This window comes from Mya arenaria, chromosome 13, assembly GCF_026914265.1.
Source record: "Mya arenaria isolate MELC-2E11 chromosome 13, ASM2691426v1".
In the NCBI taxonomy this organism is placed as follows: Eukaryota; Metazoa; Mollusca; class Bivalvia; order Myida; family Myidae; genus Mya; species Mya arenaria.
In genome coordinates, this window is record NC_069134.1 from 62,280,850 (window position 1) to 62,296,662 (window position 15,813).

Genomic DNA, 15,813 nt, shown 5'->3' on the forward strand with positions numbered 1-15,813 from the left:
AATTCAAGATGGCTGACTGGCGGCCATAAAAGACTTTGTTTTAATTTTGTGTAGCGATCAGCTTCTTCAGTTGTTTTTTAACTTGGCCAATTCGATTTAACCGAAACATCCCCATCTTTCTTTCTTAAATCGTTTTGGTTAAATACCGTTTAGGATGTCACTAATAGATGTTACGTAACAAATATTTTGGCTCTAAACTATTCTCGTCGGCACTGATGAGGATACCCGCACTGAGAGGTCTGAGAGGAGCTGCGAATAATGTGTGTAGATATCGATTTTGAATATTTTTAGCATTCCGTTGCATCTGTGTTTGGAAAAGGCAAGCAAATTCGTACTTCGGACTTAAATAGCCGCGCACAAACCAAATGTTTTCTGTAGCCGATGAACCGCAATACTAAAACACTTAATCGTATAAATAAACAACCCATTATAAAAAAGACTTGATGGTTAAGCTCACACGCTCAATTACGATATACATAAATAATTCTATTGCATCTTGACCATTTTATTAATAAACAATTTTCTGGTTCAGCAATGGAAACCACATCAAGTGATACTAACACTAAATGGGGCCATCAAGTTTCAGTGTTTTACTACGGCGAACACTCTATGAAAAACATAGCTTAATGCTGGTAGGGATAACTAAAAATACATCAGAAAAAATAACGCTCACGTATGCTTTATCAGAAAAAATAACGCTCACGTATGCTTTATCAGAAAAAATAACGCTCACGTATGCTTTATCAGAAAAAATAACGCTCACGTATGCTTTATCAGAAAAAATAACGCTCACGTATGCTTTATCAGAAAAAATAACGCTCACGTATGCTTTAACAGAAAAAATAACGCTCACGTATGCTTTATCAGAAAAAATAACGCTCACGTATTCTTTATCAGAAAAAATAACGCTCACGTATGCTTTATCAGAAAAAATAACGCTCACGTATGCTTTAACAGAAAAAAATAACGCTCACGTATGCTTTATCAGAAAAAATAACGCTCACGTATGCTTTAACTTTTTATTTTACTAGAGATAAGTCATTTAAAATAACATGAACAATTTTTGAATGAACATATATTTCATAAGACACAGGTCTGTGTACGTTTTGAAATAGTTTACATCTTTAATTAAGCAGACACTTAAATTGCGCCCACAAATTGGTGTATATATATATATACATGTCGATAGTACATATAATGAATAGTAATTATGGTTTGAATGTAGGTTGTACGAGGGCTGTCCCAGTAAATCGTAGAATATAAACGGGCAAGCCGAAAACAAATGAACGTTAATGTCCGTGTGACTTTGCTTCAATGGAAGTAAAAGCATTGATGGCAGAATCGGTCAAGGGATTTGTTTTATTATACCAGTTTTGACCGATACGACATAGCACGTGGTAGTATCGGACAAAGGATGATGGGAAACATATATTTTTATAATCATATACATAATAAGTATAAAAGAATCCCTATCCCTGACCGACACTGCCACCTATGGGCAAAAACCCCAAGACAAGCCGTACATATACATTATACATGACTCATTGTTTATTAATATTAAAAGCATGCTTTATGGACAGATGTCGCGAAAACATGTGACAGATGGATGGAAAGGAATGAAAAACATGGAATAAAATATATTTAACACAACCCTACCAATTTGACCTGTAGGGGTGGAGTAATGTTATTTCATGATGCATTTGTGGCATTTAAATTTCTCTTTATACAATGTTGAACGAATGGTCTTTTATGGTATAGTAAAGAAGGTTAATTTCCAGTGTAATGAAAATATAAACCGATACTAAAATAAACAATTGTTAAACTTCAATTGGCCGTCGTCAACCGATCGATTCTGAGGTGATGATGTGATTAAATATCGTACCAACACCAATGACTGATAAGCCAATGCGCGTAATGTTAAAAAACAACAACACACAGTTGTATAGCATTTAAGTTAGCCTAACGTTAGTCTTGGCTCAAGTAACCAAATCAATTGGACTGTACATACAAATAGGAACATGCAACAGAAAGGTATAATGCATTTGACGTGTATGAGCTTATTTTTTGTATCGTTTTTAAATCCAATATCGTCATCCAAGTTATTCATTGCCCCAACGCCATACTATATAGGAAAATAACACTATCAATTATTAAAATATAACTTATCTTATAAAGGCATTTGGAAAAGAACTGGTTCATTGATGTTAGTAATAGAACTACTAAATGAAGTAAATTCTTAATAATTAAGAATGAGTGGCAGTAGGCGTACCTTTCAATCGCCGCGGAAGTTGAAATTCTTAATGATTAAGCGTTCTACTTTATGATTGCCATTGTTCAAATTTATTGGCTTGTATTCTAAATGAATATAACTCTCCAATGATAGTAATATGTGCATTAGCTGTATATCTATATAGAGAGCAATCTCACTGAAATTTTACCAGTTCTAAATAAATTAAGTTAAACTAAATTATGTTATTGTTAGATGACATGAAGTAAAATCTTAATGATTAAGATGTTATGGCAGTTGAAATCCTAGAACTTAATGATTGCGTGTCCCAAATTTCATTGGTTGTATACTCTAATGAACTATTTTGATTAAGACGAGCATGTGCACTATATTTACATAACTGAGTGAGTACCACGATATTTTAACTTTGTTTTCAAACATCGAAAATATGCATATAAAAATAGTAATGTAAATCATTGTTATATAACATTGAGACATTTAAGTTCAAACATAGAGTCGTTTCGCCATTAAAGCTGCACTCTCACAGATTGACACTTTTGACAATTTTTGAAAAATTATTTTGCCTCAGAATCAGCTGATTTTGTCATCAATGCTTTGGATTCGGTCATATAAGATAACTCACCATTCAACAGATATTAATTGTTCGAAAAACGGCCGAAAACAAAAGCTGTCAAAACAGTCAATCTTTGAGAGTGCAGCTTTGAATGGCAGTTAGTTTAAATGTCAATGGAAAAGAAAGTAATATGTTCTGTTAATCTCCACAACATGTCAAAAACATTATACCAAACACATTTATAGCGTTTTTATGATAGCACAATGGTACAATGTATAAATAGCGCATATGTGTTTCATCTGCAATAAAGTCAACAACCTGAACCGAAGCACAGATGAATTTTGTATGTATTTCTTCAATGGTTTTTCATGGCAAAGGTACTGATAGCACTGACAATGGAAGTTGCAATTTTGTATAAACAGCATTTAATGCTACTGATTGATAACATAGACCTATATTAAAAGAACAATGGACTTTCAAATAAAAAAACTTTCGAAAGTGTAGAATGTTGTTATTGTGTTCACCGCGAGTAAATATGTACAGTCGTTACCCCGTTAGCTCCAACTCTCAGGGACCGGCCAAAATAACTCGAGCCTCGGAATGTTCGAGCCAAGCGAGAATCGGTCCTTTACATTAAGTTCGAGCCAACTAGGAAATCGAGCCAAACGAATTCGAGCCAAAGGGGTTTGACTGTAATTAATTCATGATAATGAATTTCAAATAGGGCTTTATTATATTTCTTTTATTTGACACACATAGCCTTCTTTCATTTGAGACACCTATGCGGCCTCCCTTATGTGGAACCCCTATAAAGCTTACCGTACAAAAAGTAAGAAAGGGATGATTAACAGGCCTAAATACTAATATTTTATTAATTAGAACGTGTACACAACGAGAGCTTGTAATGAACTGTTCGGTACAATCGTTCATCGAACAACAGCATTATTTCCAATGGCCTTCAGCTACAAGTTTGTATTTCCAGACAATTTGCAGCTATCCTGGAAGATTGCCAAGAATTTGTGCCTCAGTACATACATTCCTACCGTAACATTTTCCCCTCTCATAACAAGTGTTAGAGGTGGATAACCTAGCTTGTTGGAGAAATTTTGAATCTTGTTTATTTTATGAATTATGATAAAGTGTTATCAGTTCGTCTGTTGGGGTTTTGTGGTGGCGTTGGTGTCGCATGTTGCAAAAGACAATATACACGTGTATAGGAAGGCCCATTACCCTTGCGTAAAAAATACTGAGATAAGCGCCCTTTTTAGATTTGAATAAAAACACAAAACAGACGGGCTTAGGCGTTTGCTCTGCGTCTCTCTTGTTCTTGTTTTATTTGAATTTTCTTTTAAATTAATGTTTCTTGTAGTAAGATAGACACTCACAAAGTCACGTTGATGAAACGGTGAAATATTTAATGAGAGTACAAATCCTACTCACAAATCAAAGCACTGAAAGCAATGTAAGACTGTAGCATTATTATTAAAACAAATATCATAATAATAAATATTACGTTTTAATATCAAGCACATATGAGATATAAACCTGGGCTTTTATCAATATCTTATGTCTTTTGTCCGGTTTTGTTTGGGCAATACCCTTACAATAACCATTTCACGAACCATCATCACTGAAGCTTTTATATCTATGGCAGCGATGATTTATTGCGTATTAAAGTTATATAATTCCAAGTCCGTTTCTGTATCCACACCACAGCATCATTGATCGTTTGAGCATGTATAAATGTATTGCATTGTAGGTTAAATCCAAAGAAAGGTTTGTTCCATGCCACTGATAGTATCCCATTTATTCCTTGCGTTTTGTATATGCTCGTGATTTCATGTTTTGTTTGAAACTGTACAGAACGAAAAAGTACTTAACACTATGCATGTATATGTACTTTATAAGCATGTTTTTAAGCTGGTGTATAAATTTGGTTAGATGAATTTCTACAAAATCTCCACATTACTCAGTGTTGCATTATAATGTGCATATCATTATACATATCTTGAAAGATTACGTCTTACGCCTTCCACCCTCAAAGCTGCAATAACAAAGCAACCCGTATACTCATTCAGAACTTAAAAGGCACACACGTCGAAACACTTTGTATTCCTTTTTTGCGAAAAAGATAAATACGTTTTTGGTACATTTAACTTGGTTAGTTTTATTTCATTGCTTTAATTTTATTTAAACTTCATCATGGAAGAAATATTTATTACAATATCACATCACATTATTTCCATCCAATATTTTCACACATGAACATGTATATTACTGTTATTTGCAGCACCTTTTCTTTGTGTATTCTCGCTTATGTCTTGTGTTTACGTAGATCAAACAAACGTAATTCACACAATACTGTAAAATGCATTTGCTCAAGTTCCATGTGATAGTGTGCTACACTGTTGACTTAACGACTTATATCACAACGTTCTGGCTTTTTCTAACGCTAGCTGGCATATAATTCGTAGCAACGTTGAACTCACACACTCATTATAACACACAGTACTTAATCAAGATGGATAGCCCTGCTTGCTAAAAATCACACAGAGTCGTTCAAACACACCCTATTAAAGGTATGCCCGGTCATCAGAAATACCACGTGCTCCTTCTTCCTCCTCATCTGCCCAGAAAAAACAATGAAAGCTCTCCGATGAATAAATTATAAATATAGTATTTCATAAATAAAATCTTTTTACAATTATTTACAAATTCTGCTGCTACATAATTATGCAGCATTTCTTTTGTTTCTTCTTATCCTTATTGTCGTCTGGTATGTCTTTTGTTGCGCTACCGGGGGTAAGTGAATTTTCACTGTCAACTTGTCCATTCTCCTTAGGTCTCGTTTTAGTGGGTGAAGGAGCTACATCATTTTGTACCATAGCACATTCAGTTTTCACAATTTCATTTTGTGTCATATGTTCACTGACGGGACTCTGTGAAACACAATGGTTGCCATTTTGGCGCCCGCTATTTTCCCGTGGAAAGGAATCGCTTGGCTGATTTGACTCATCTCGACGCGAGTTGTCCTGCCGGGGCTGAGCCGAGCTCTCGCCTTTGAGAATGAATGTATCACGCACTATGGTTGCTTTCGACAATATATCGTCTGCTTCTTTGCTAAGGTTACCCCCGGGGAGGAACGGGTTGTCTCGGCTGTCAATGCTGAAATATAAGAAATAACTGTATGTAAATCGTTGAGTAAAGAAGTTAAAGAATGTGGCGTGCGATGACTTACAGCCTTCAAATGTCTTGTACTTTGTTGGCACAAAATTGGCTTGGAAACAGTAATCGACCCCGGGGGGCATACAAATTCTTCAATACAAGTAGAACTGAAGGTACAATTCCAGTACGAAATTCCCTCAGACCATACTTTGATTAGAGGGCACAACAAAGATCGATCAATAAAGACGAAGTTCAAAACAAAAAAGTGCACACAAAGTTATCATTTGTGAACGCAATGGCCCCTTGGTGTTTGAGTTTCGAGTTTGGTAAAGGATTCGGCAGTAAAATCACTCCATTCTCGAACGTTCAGAGCAGAAATAAAGCCAATTGATCACTGTGTATCAAGTAAATGGAAACTAGCAGGAGAATGATATTGTTTATGATCTGGCACACGACGTTAAATGAATAACCAGTAGATACTCGATAAAACCCTGGAATTTTCCACACAATTTCCATATTGCGATTCGATAAATAACGCATTAGGTTCGATCGAGTACGGAACAATGTTTTCTGATTTTCATTATGATAAGGGACTCATATATCACTTGTTTGTTAGAGGACAGAAGGTATCCTGACATTGGCCATAGATGTATATAATGATGGATTGCTCCTATCAGACAAGGCACGACAGTAATAGATCATGTCTCTCGAGCTTTGCCAATGACAATCCAGATGAAAATCGCTGCACTAAAGAAGGTCTTGTTGACAAAATACAAATAGAATAGGCAACATTTAATATACCTATTAAATGATATCATTATATCAACTGTTTAAGGTTTGCCTGTTGCCTTTTATGCACTTAAAGCTTTTGTTGACAAAATACAAATAACAGTAAAGGAAGCATTTAAAATACCTAATCATATCATGATGTAAGCTGTTTGTGGTTTACCTATTGTTTTTTATGCATATATTTTGTTTTAAAGGACATCAAAATACCCTGAGTAACACAGTTTTATTTCAAAATAGTCCTAGCCTTAAAATGAAATGTATAAGGTAAGTTAAATCACTAGAAATTTACAAATGTCACCAAATATAAAAGACGTTTTAAACAAGTCTTCTTTAAGGTTAAGGTTGACTTCAGTTGGAGAACTTTATTTTAGGAACTGGTATTTAAATATTTTAAAAGCAATCCAAGATCAATGACTGTCGACCACATTGTAACATTTCAAAAGAAAGGATTGTGCTTTTAATCAATTCTTAGAAATTGTTATTATCAGCGGAAATGTCATTCTGCAAATGGCATCCAGACTATTGAACGTGTATAGAGCAATTAAAACCGATGTTTAAATCTGCGACACTAATCGTTTCTATACTTATGTGAAAAACTACAGAAACAAGCTCGGTAGCAAAACGTTTAGACATAACCCCGGTTTAATGGCACTGGGTCTAAGATTATGTAAACTATGAGAGTACCGGTCTCAGTCTCTGTAAAACTGGAAATTATAACAACATTAAATGTAAGTGCGGGGCGACTTTTTACAGCTTCCACACGGCACTCACATAACTGCTGTAAATATCAATACTTATGTATATTCCAACTTCGAAAACAAATACTAACATTTGAATATTCTATATTCGTTAGAATGACAAGCATGTTAAAATAGATAGCCTTTTTGTCCAGCAAATTATCATAAATTCCATGAGAACTTGTGTAATCAAAAACTCAAAACGTTATTTTAAACTGTAACTGCGGCCATTTTATATGAATATATGTTAACACTAAACTACATTGACCTTGCAATGTTGTGCATCATCCAGAAGGAGGGATCTGACAGTGTACAATTCTGTTCCATGTCAAACTGCTTCGCAAATAATGTGATATATCTATCACGTCGTACATCAGTTTCTTATAATTGAAATCAAAATTTCGCTTTCTGCCCATCTTACTTTATGACGGAGAGTGACATCTTTTATTATTTATAGAAATATTTAAGTGTGACATCCTTTATTAGTTTTAGACTGTTCGGAGACTAGGTGGTCTACGACCCAGTTTTGAAAGCGACAGTGTTGTTTTTCATTGTACTGTTTATCTAGCAATTTACTGCTTGCAGGGTTATCAGTCACACCATTGCTCTGTGCTCTTTTGAGTTGTATATGAATGTAGACTTGACTATACTTATTTGGAGGCCCTATTTTTAGATCCGTTCCCATATGGGGTATACTCAACATTTCATTGGTCAACCAGTACGTATAGTGAATATTTTGGCGACAACAATCTGAATTTGCATTCTGCCTTCAGTGCGCAAAAAGATCGCTGATTGACCGTTTTACATTGTAATTGTCTTTTCTAAGTTTTTGGGGAATAAAGATAGCATTGTTCAGTAAGTTCATGTTTTTGTATTTTATGTTATCCTTGACTCGTATATTATGTTATATTTTATGTGCAAAATGTATTTTTATTGTTTTATCATTTTTTCGGGTAAAGTAATAAATACCAGATAATTCTTGCTTTGAAACTTTCATTAACATTTTCTTTTAGTTTGATATGGCAATATCTTATTTTTTGTGCCGACGTAAAGTTCATTTAATGTCTAATCTAATGAGTGTTTAATACCTGTTTGTTTTAAATCTTCATTTCTATTGTGAACCATTATTAAATTTAAGTTCATTGTTAATTTCAGATAACCGTTGAAAGTTGTACGTTTAAAGTTTTTCGTTGAAGTTGTACGTTTAAAGTTGTACGTTGAAAGTTGTACGTTGAAAGTTGTACGTTGAAAGTTGTGCGTTAAATGACGTTGTTCGTCGAACGTTTTTTGATGTTTGAACGTTGTATGAGCATTGTTTGAGTTATTGACAATAAAACGTGTAAATTGACAGTGTCTACAGTTTGTTCCCGGAACTTAGTCAGGCTCAACCCGCGCCCAGTGTTTAAACGGGTTGAAGGCCGTGAAATCTAACATAGACAATGTTTTGTACCGTATTCATGTTACGTCACAAAATCGGGCTCACTCTGCCATTATCCAACAGATATCACCTCGGAAATAATACGGGTCTTTAAAAAATGATCCAACATGGCAGTGCGAATATTTAAATGTGTTCAATGTGTTATCAACCGTCAATTCGAACACATAACGAAGAGTTTCAAGCTTTATTTATTTATTTTGATTTAAATCTTACTTTAAGTTTCTCCAAAGCGTATTAAGACAAAAATTAAAATAATTCATTTCAATACATTGCTTACTTTAACGAATTGATCTACTTAGCGTAATGATTATTGAGTTAATCGCCGGCAGCCTAATCACATTTTCGTATATATCTTGATTCCTTCTTCCGAGGTCTAACACGAGGCTTGCTGGAGATGGCCGAGTTGTTACGATTGGGTTGTACTTAGGAACGATATCACTTAACATTTGTGTTACAATGAAAAAGAATTGAGTTATGTTTGACGAAATAATTGGATGCTAAACTGTTTGTCTTTTTTATTGATATATAAGTTATATGGACGATATTTATAATACAACACATTTTAAATATGATGCTTTACTTCGATTTGAAAAGGGAGATTTTTTGTGGGTGAATGCATGCCATGTTATCCGCCTGTCACTTGCAGAATGACATTTCCACTATTAGAATTCCCTTAAAATTGATGAAGAGGATAACCCCGTCTGATGTAATTACTTGACGTCTGCGTGAATTGCGTTATGTAGATGACACTTGTTATTAAATCGCACTTTCCTAGAAAAACCACAAAAATAGGCACACTCAGTAAGAAGAATTAATGCGTTGAAGCACGTACTGTTTCTTATATCTTTAAATATCGTGTTAAGTGTCATTTTTTTTTTAAATGGTTTATTTCAAGATAAGACGGCCTTCAAAATTGAAAGTCCAATAAAATGTCTCGAATTATATGAAACAACATTCCTTATCATATATCCGGTTTCTGTTTATCTTAGAATTGAGTTTATGATGACGTTTTTATGTAAGCGTATATTGTATAAAATGTGATTATGCAGTCTTGTTGACTTGGCGACGATAAATACTTGTTGTCAAAATTGTGTCGACATGTTCACATAATATCTCCATAAGTTGGAATACGTTTTATCGACAAAGTAGGCTAAACATGTGTTGACGACTTCACAATAATGAACTAGTTGTTTAATCGACATATTTACTTTAAAGTGGAAAAGTCGTCATAACGTTGCCAACAAGTGCTACAGCTCGTGGAAGTGACATAAAACAAGTTAACAAAACAATACGATCACATCAACAGTATTAACGATGTTTCCTTAACGTATTTATAATCATTAAATGTACCATGCAATTTGACAGCATAAGTGTCTGCAGATATAGAAGACTTATAACTATAATATACTCCTTCAGTAAAATTACAAAACATGACGTCATGATTGTGTTCCCCGCGAGCTAGAAAAATGTTACATTTTAAGACAAGTACAACATATATTATGATAAATCTCAAAGCTGCATTCTCACAAATGTACCCTTTTGACAGCCCTACATTCGGTTTTATTGAGAGTCTAGTTTCTTAAAGGGGCTATACACTGTATGATGAATTAGCGAAAAAAAGAGAAAATTGTCGAAAACTGACAAACTTGGTATCGATGTGTACAATGCATTGAAACTAACTAACTGAAGTACCACATAGTTTACAAATAATTTATTTTTCGCAGTTTTTTCGTATTTTTCCATTACAAAAAGATTACTTGGTATGTCTACCTAGTAGAATTCATTCTTATGCGTGATTGGCTATTAGATGTTCTCACGTGATATTACCAAGTTAGGTATATAGCTTAAATATATCAACGGTTTATGGTAAGCCTTCGTAGCACAGTGGATACAATATTGGGCTGCAATTTTGGCGACACCGGTTCGAATCCGGTCTCCTGCTTATTTTATTTTACATTTTGGTATTTTTTAATGATATAAAAGAGTGAAACATTTTATTAAATAATTGTCCTCAGGTTTGTTACAGAAAAAAAACTATTTTGGTGCCAATCTGGTGTATAGTTCCTTAAAAACACTTCGACAAACCTTTTCGCAAAACCGCTGCCTGATGGAGCACTGTCAAAACAATATTTTGGAAACAGGTGTGTCGAAGAGACCGAGGAAACAAATCATCTCATCAAACTCCGGTAACAAAACGAAGGAGGTGCTCTTTAAGCGACATAGACTGCCCTTCGTTTCATTTAAAATGGTAGAGAAAAAGAAAAGTTAACTTTGTTTTAAGTCATCATTCAAAGCCAAATGTTGCCCTCCGACGTAGCATTTACGACGTAAATTATCACGTGGTATACACACACTGTATAAGACTGCTGACAAAAGGTCAGATAGTATCTCTTAATATTTACATTCGTTAGTTATACTTTTAAATGATCCGGCAGTTTCCAAAACAATTGAGAAAGGTTCTATTGTGAGTTATCTTATATGACGAATTGAAGGCATTGATGCCAATGCCAGCTGTTTCTGAGACAAAACAAGAGCTGTCACAGTATGTGACGAATGCCCCCGATTGTGACATTGACCTATGAACAAGGTCAGTACATGAGAAGTAAATCTTGCCTTTACATGTCAAATACATATGGCAAGTTATTTTAAATTGCCTCTAAACATAAAAAATACCACCCATAGTTGACAACCGACACTGCTATGTCCTTATATATGCAGCATTCCATTGTGACACGACAACTTATACTCTATGTCCTTATATGCAGCACTCTGTTGTGAATAAACACCTAAGTGTGACCTTGACCTTAGAGGTAGGGACACGGGTCTTGCACGCGACACGTCATCTTGGTATGTGGAACACATGTGGCAAGTTATTTTAAAATCTGTCCATACAAGGGAAAGTTACAGCCCGGACACGACAACCTATACTCTATGTCCTTATATGCAGCACTCCATTGTGAATAAACACTAAGTGTGACCTTGACCTTTGAGGTAGGGGCACGGGTCTTCCACGCGACACGTCGTGTTGGTATGTGGAACACATGTGGCAAGTTATTTTAAAATCTGTCCATACATGGGAAAGTTACAGCCCGGACACGACCACCTATACTCTATGTCCTATATGCAGCACTCCATTGTGAATAAACACTAAGTGTGACCTTGACCTTTGAGGTAGGGGCACGGGTCTTGCACGCGACACGTCGTCTTGGTATGTGGAACACATGTGGCAAGTTATTTTAAAATCTGTCCAAAAAGGGAAAGTTACAGCCCGGACACGAGTTATTGAGCCGGACACACGGACGGACGGACGGACGGATGGTGCGATTTTAATATGCCCACCTTCGGGGGCATAAAAAAATAGAAGAACAATCAAAACTGTTAGAGCTCAGCTTAAATGACTCAGAACAAAACTATTTGTTCGTTAATAAGTTTGCATATTTCCCATAATGACATACTTCCTGACATCAATTAAGAAACATAATACGTGTCACTTGAACACCTGATATCATCTTAAAGTCAAGTGTTACTTTAAAACTAAAAGGAAAGTATTGGGTGTGTATAACGTTAAGGAAAAATGCACTTCACTGCACACTTTCTTTTTAAATGGTTCCACGCCAATTCAATAAAATGGGGGAAATGGATCTTAAAGATGCAGCCTTATTCCCTAATAAAATGTACTTCATTTAAAATAATTGTGTTAATTTACCGAAAAAAATGAATAAATATCGAATATTTTATTATGAAGGATGATGCCGTGTTTAATTTGAAAGAAAGGTGCAGAAAACACCGCATTTCTACCTTATCAAAACAATAGTTGATCACTGTAAACCTTTTAGGACTCACCACTTAATATTTTCCATAAATGCATTATTTAGTAAGTAATCAAAGTTTTATCATTCAATTTTTTTGTTTGTTATACATGTGTATGGATTGATTTTAAATACGAGTATCACTTTCAAAACACTGACTGTTTAAACGTATGCTTTAACTTTGGTTGTCCGGTTAGCGCAGTGGTTAGCGCATTCGCTACTTATCAATGCGACTCGAGTTCGATCCCCGGCCTGGGCGCACATTTCTTCGTTAAATATTAAATGACTGCACATACTCATCAAAACGTTTGGTCGAGCACGAAGCAAAGCTTTCTGGTTTTCATTATGATAAGAGACTGATAGGTGGGTTGTTTTGCGGCAAAGGAATAAGGGGGATAGGCAGAAGGCATCCTGACATTGACCATACTCTTTACGGCGGACCTATCCTACCCAATATGATACAATTACTATGTCAATATATCACCGGTTTGTTTCAGTTAACAACGTTGTTAACGGCATCGTTGTTAATTTTCAAATCTTTACTGCTCTGGAAGTTTAATGAATACACTTGTGATCTGCGATATTTCTAACAGCATATGAGGCAACTGTTTCAGCTGTACTTGCTTTAATAAACTATATAAGCACATCAAGAAATATTTCACGTGTAAAAGTTCACAACGATCTCGTGAATCACGTTGTTAACTTTCACAAGGTTATAAACAATCGGCCTTAGTTAAAAAAAATTCAAACAACGTTTCGTAAACAATGCCCACGTCATATTTAAAATCTCATCAAACATTTGTACGCGTAAGTTTCTTACACTAAAGAAAAATACACCATTGCGTAATGTCATATTTTGTACGCGAACGCCAGTTGCATTGAAAACCGCCACGGCTGCCATTCATCAGTCCATATTAACTACATGGTAATAAACTGGGCTACAACGTCTAGTTTATTGCAATGGTAATAACTATTGCAGACCCACTTACTCATTTGACCTGGGTGAGTCGGTGCAATAAGTGTATCCATTGACACAAGCACATTAAAACTTGTGACTGATAGTAATCTACACAGCCATGTTGGTATAATTACTATTATCGACTATTTTACAATTAATTATTCATTAGCAATAAAATATGCTTTAAAGCTGCACTCTCTCAGATTAACCGTTTTGACAACTTTTTTGTCTTAGAATGATCCGATTTTTGTGTAAATGTCTGGATACCAGTGATACAAGATAGCTGACGAAAGATCAGCTCGCAGTTTCTTTTTTATATTTACGCTCAAAAAATGATGTTTATGGCTAAAAGCGTTACTTACGCTTAAGAAATATAAAATTTTCTGCAGTTTTCCAAACAAATGCGATCTGTTCTATTGTGAGTTCTCTTAAATGACTTAATTGAAGCCATTGATATCAAAATCATCTGTTTCTGAGATAAAAACTAAAGAATGCCAAAACTTTCAATCTGTGAGAGTGCAGCATCAATATAGATCAACAAGCCATTATTGACCGAGTTGATTTTTCGGTCCATTTCAACATCATAATTTTTATATTGTATGGATAAAAAATATATGACTGCAACAGTTTTATTATAAAGTATCATTAATTTTAGTCACTTTAACCATAACACTACATTCAACAACCATAGGTCTCCAGATGCCATTCATCGCAGGTCTAGCGGCATTTTGATTACAAAATGACTCCTTTTGCAATATCCAATCAACCGGTGGAGGCAAAAAAAACTCAACAACAACACTGAATTATTCCGAGGCCGAAGGAGCAGTATAATTTAATTAAATAAATTAGCCAAAAGTCTATAACAAAAACACATAGACGGAATTCGCTTAGCAACAATCGAAAAAAACTGCGAATAAATAATTATATTTTGGTAGATGGACATGATTTATACTCGCATCATATCTCTAAGGACCATGCATTGCAAATTGAATAGATATACGAAGGTGTTTTTGCTACGAGGTTTACCATATGTGCCAAATCACGGAAATTTAGATGGAGGAAATCAACTTTCATTAAATAAATCCGACACCTACATACTTTTGCTTTATACACTGGCGGCGCTTATCTTGTCTGCTAAACTATTATAAGTAGGTAAACAGTAAACAAATGACACGGACAATTTTATAATAATAATTTATTATCTTGTTATGACACTAGCTCCGCAAACAACAATCAATGATGGTATCCAACCAATTTCTCCAAGAAAAGTCGGCCAATTTCCATTCTTAAAACATATTTCAAGGATCTGGTAAACAAGAACAGCTGTTCTGACATTTCAAAAGTGATTTGTCGACAAGAACGCAAGTGTTCTCATTAAGTTTATTACAGTTTTCGACAGATCGAACAGGTAACATTACCTGTTCATCGAATATTTTGTGAAAATTAAACATGTTACACTGTAGTATCTTAAAATGAATTACTTGAGCATGGTTTAAAGCCAACTTAAACGTTTTAAAATCTTTCAAAACAAGGCTTTGTAAAATGCCCCCGACACACTATGCAACGTTCCCACTACGTACTCAAAAACCGTACAGGACGCAGTCAGAATTTAGTCAACGTAGAAGTAGCCACCGATAAGGATGTGGTATGGTGTTTATGGACGTCATGGACATGATAGGACATTATTTACACCTCAACTTCCATTCCTTAAATGAACTGCCTTTCGGCAATTGCGTTCATCAATCGATGAACGCAACATCTTTGGATATGTTCGGATCGTAATTCATTGCATAACAATATACATGAAAGCTATTGATCTTGTTATTGGTTGTATTGTGTCTGCAGGTCCCGTAAAATATAGATCAACATTTTTAAAAGTGTAAGTTTATTATATTTTAAATATAATGGTACCAGAAGTGTTTCAATTTGACGTTTTAAAGTGATTTCAAGTGGTTGATCTTTTCCCGCGTTATTGTGACGTCATTTGAAAAAATGTTTCCGGTTATAGTCGGGTCGTTCTATTTTCAGAATGGGTAAGAACGGAATACTTAAAGGTTTCCTTAATTGAACATGTTAAAAAACGTAGTAAAGACGTGGTCGAATCAAGACGTACTAA

General features: G+C 34.9%; 2 protein-coding genes across 5 annotated transcripts in view; both read right to left on the reverse strand.

Annotated features, from left to right (window-relative positions):
* Positions 1-15,813, reverse strand: part of LOC128213444 (uncharacterized) — a 33,353-nt gene that overhangs the window by 13,608 nt on the left and 3,932 nt on the right. The window lies entirely within an intron of this gene.
* Positions 1,006-15,813, reverse strand: part of LOC128213446 (uncharacterized) — a 57,386-nt gene continuing 42,578 nt past the window's right edge. For all 4 annotated transcript variants that reach the window (XM_052919143.1, XM_052919144.1, XM_052919145.1 and 1 more), the window contains exon 4: positions 1,006-5,966. In XM_052919143.1, the coding sequence (XP_052775103.1) occupies positions 5,525-5,966 (442 nt within the window). In that variant the 3' untranslated portion in view covers positions 1,006-5,524. The remainder of the gene's footprint in view (positions 5,967-15,813) is intronic.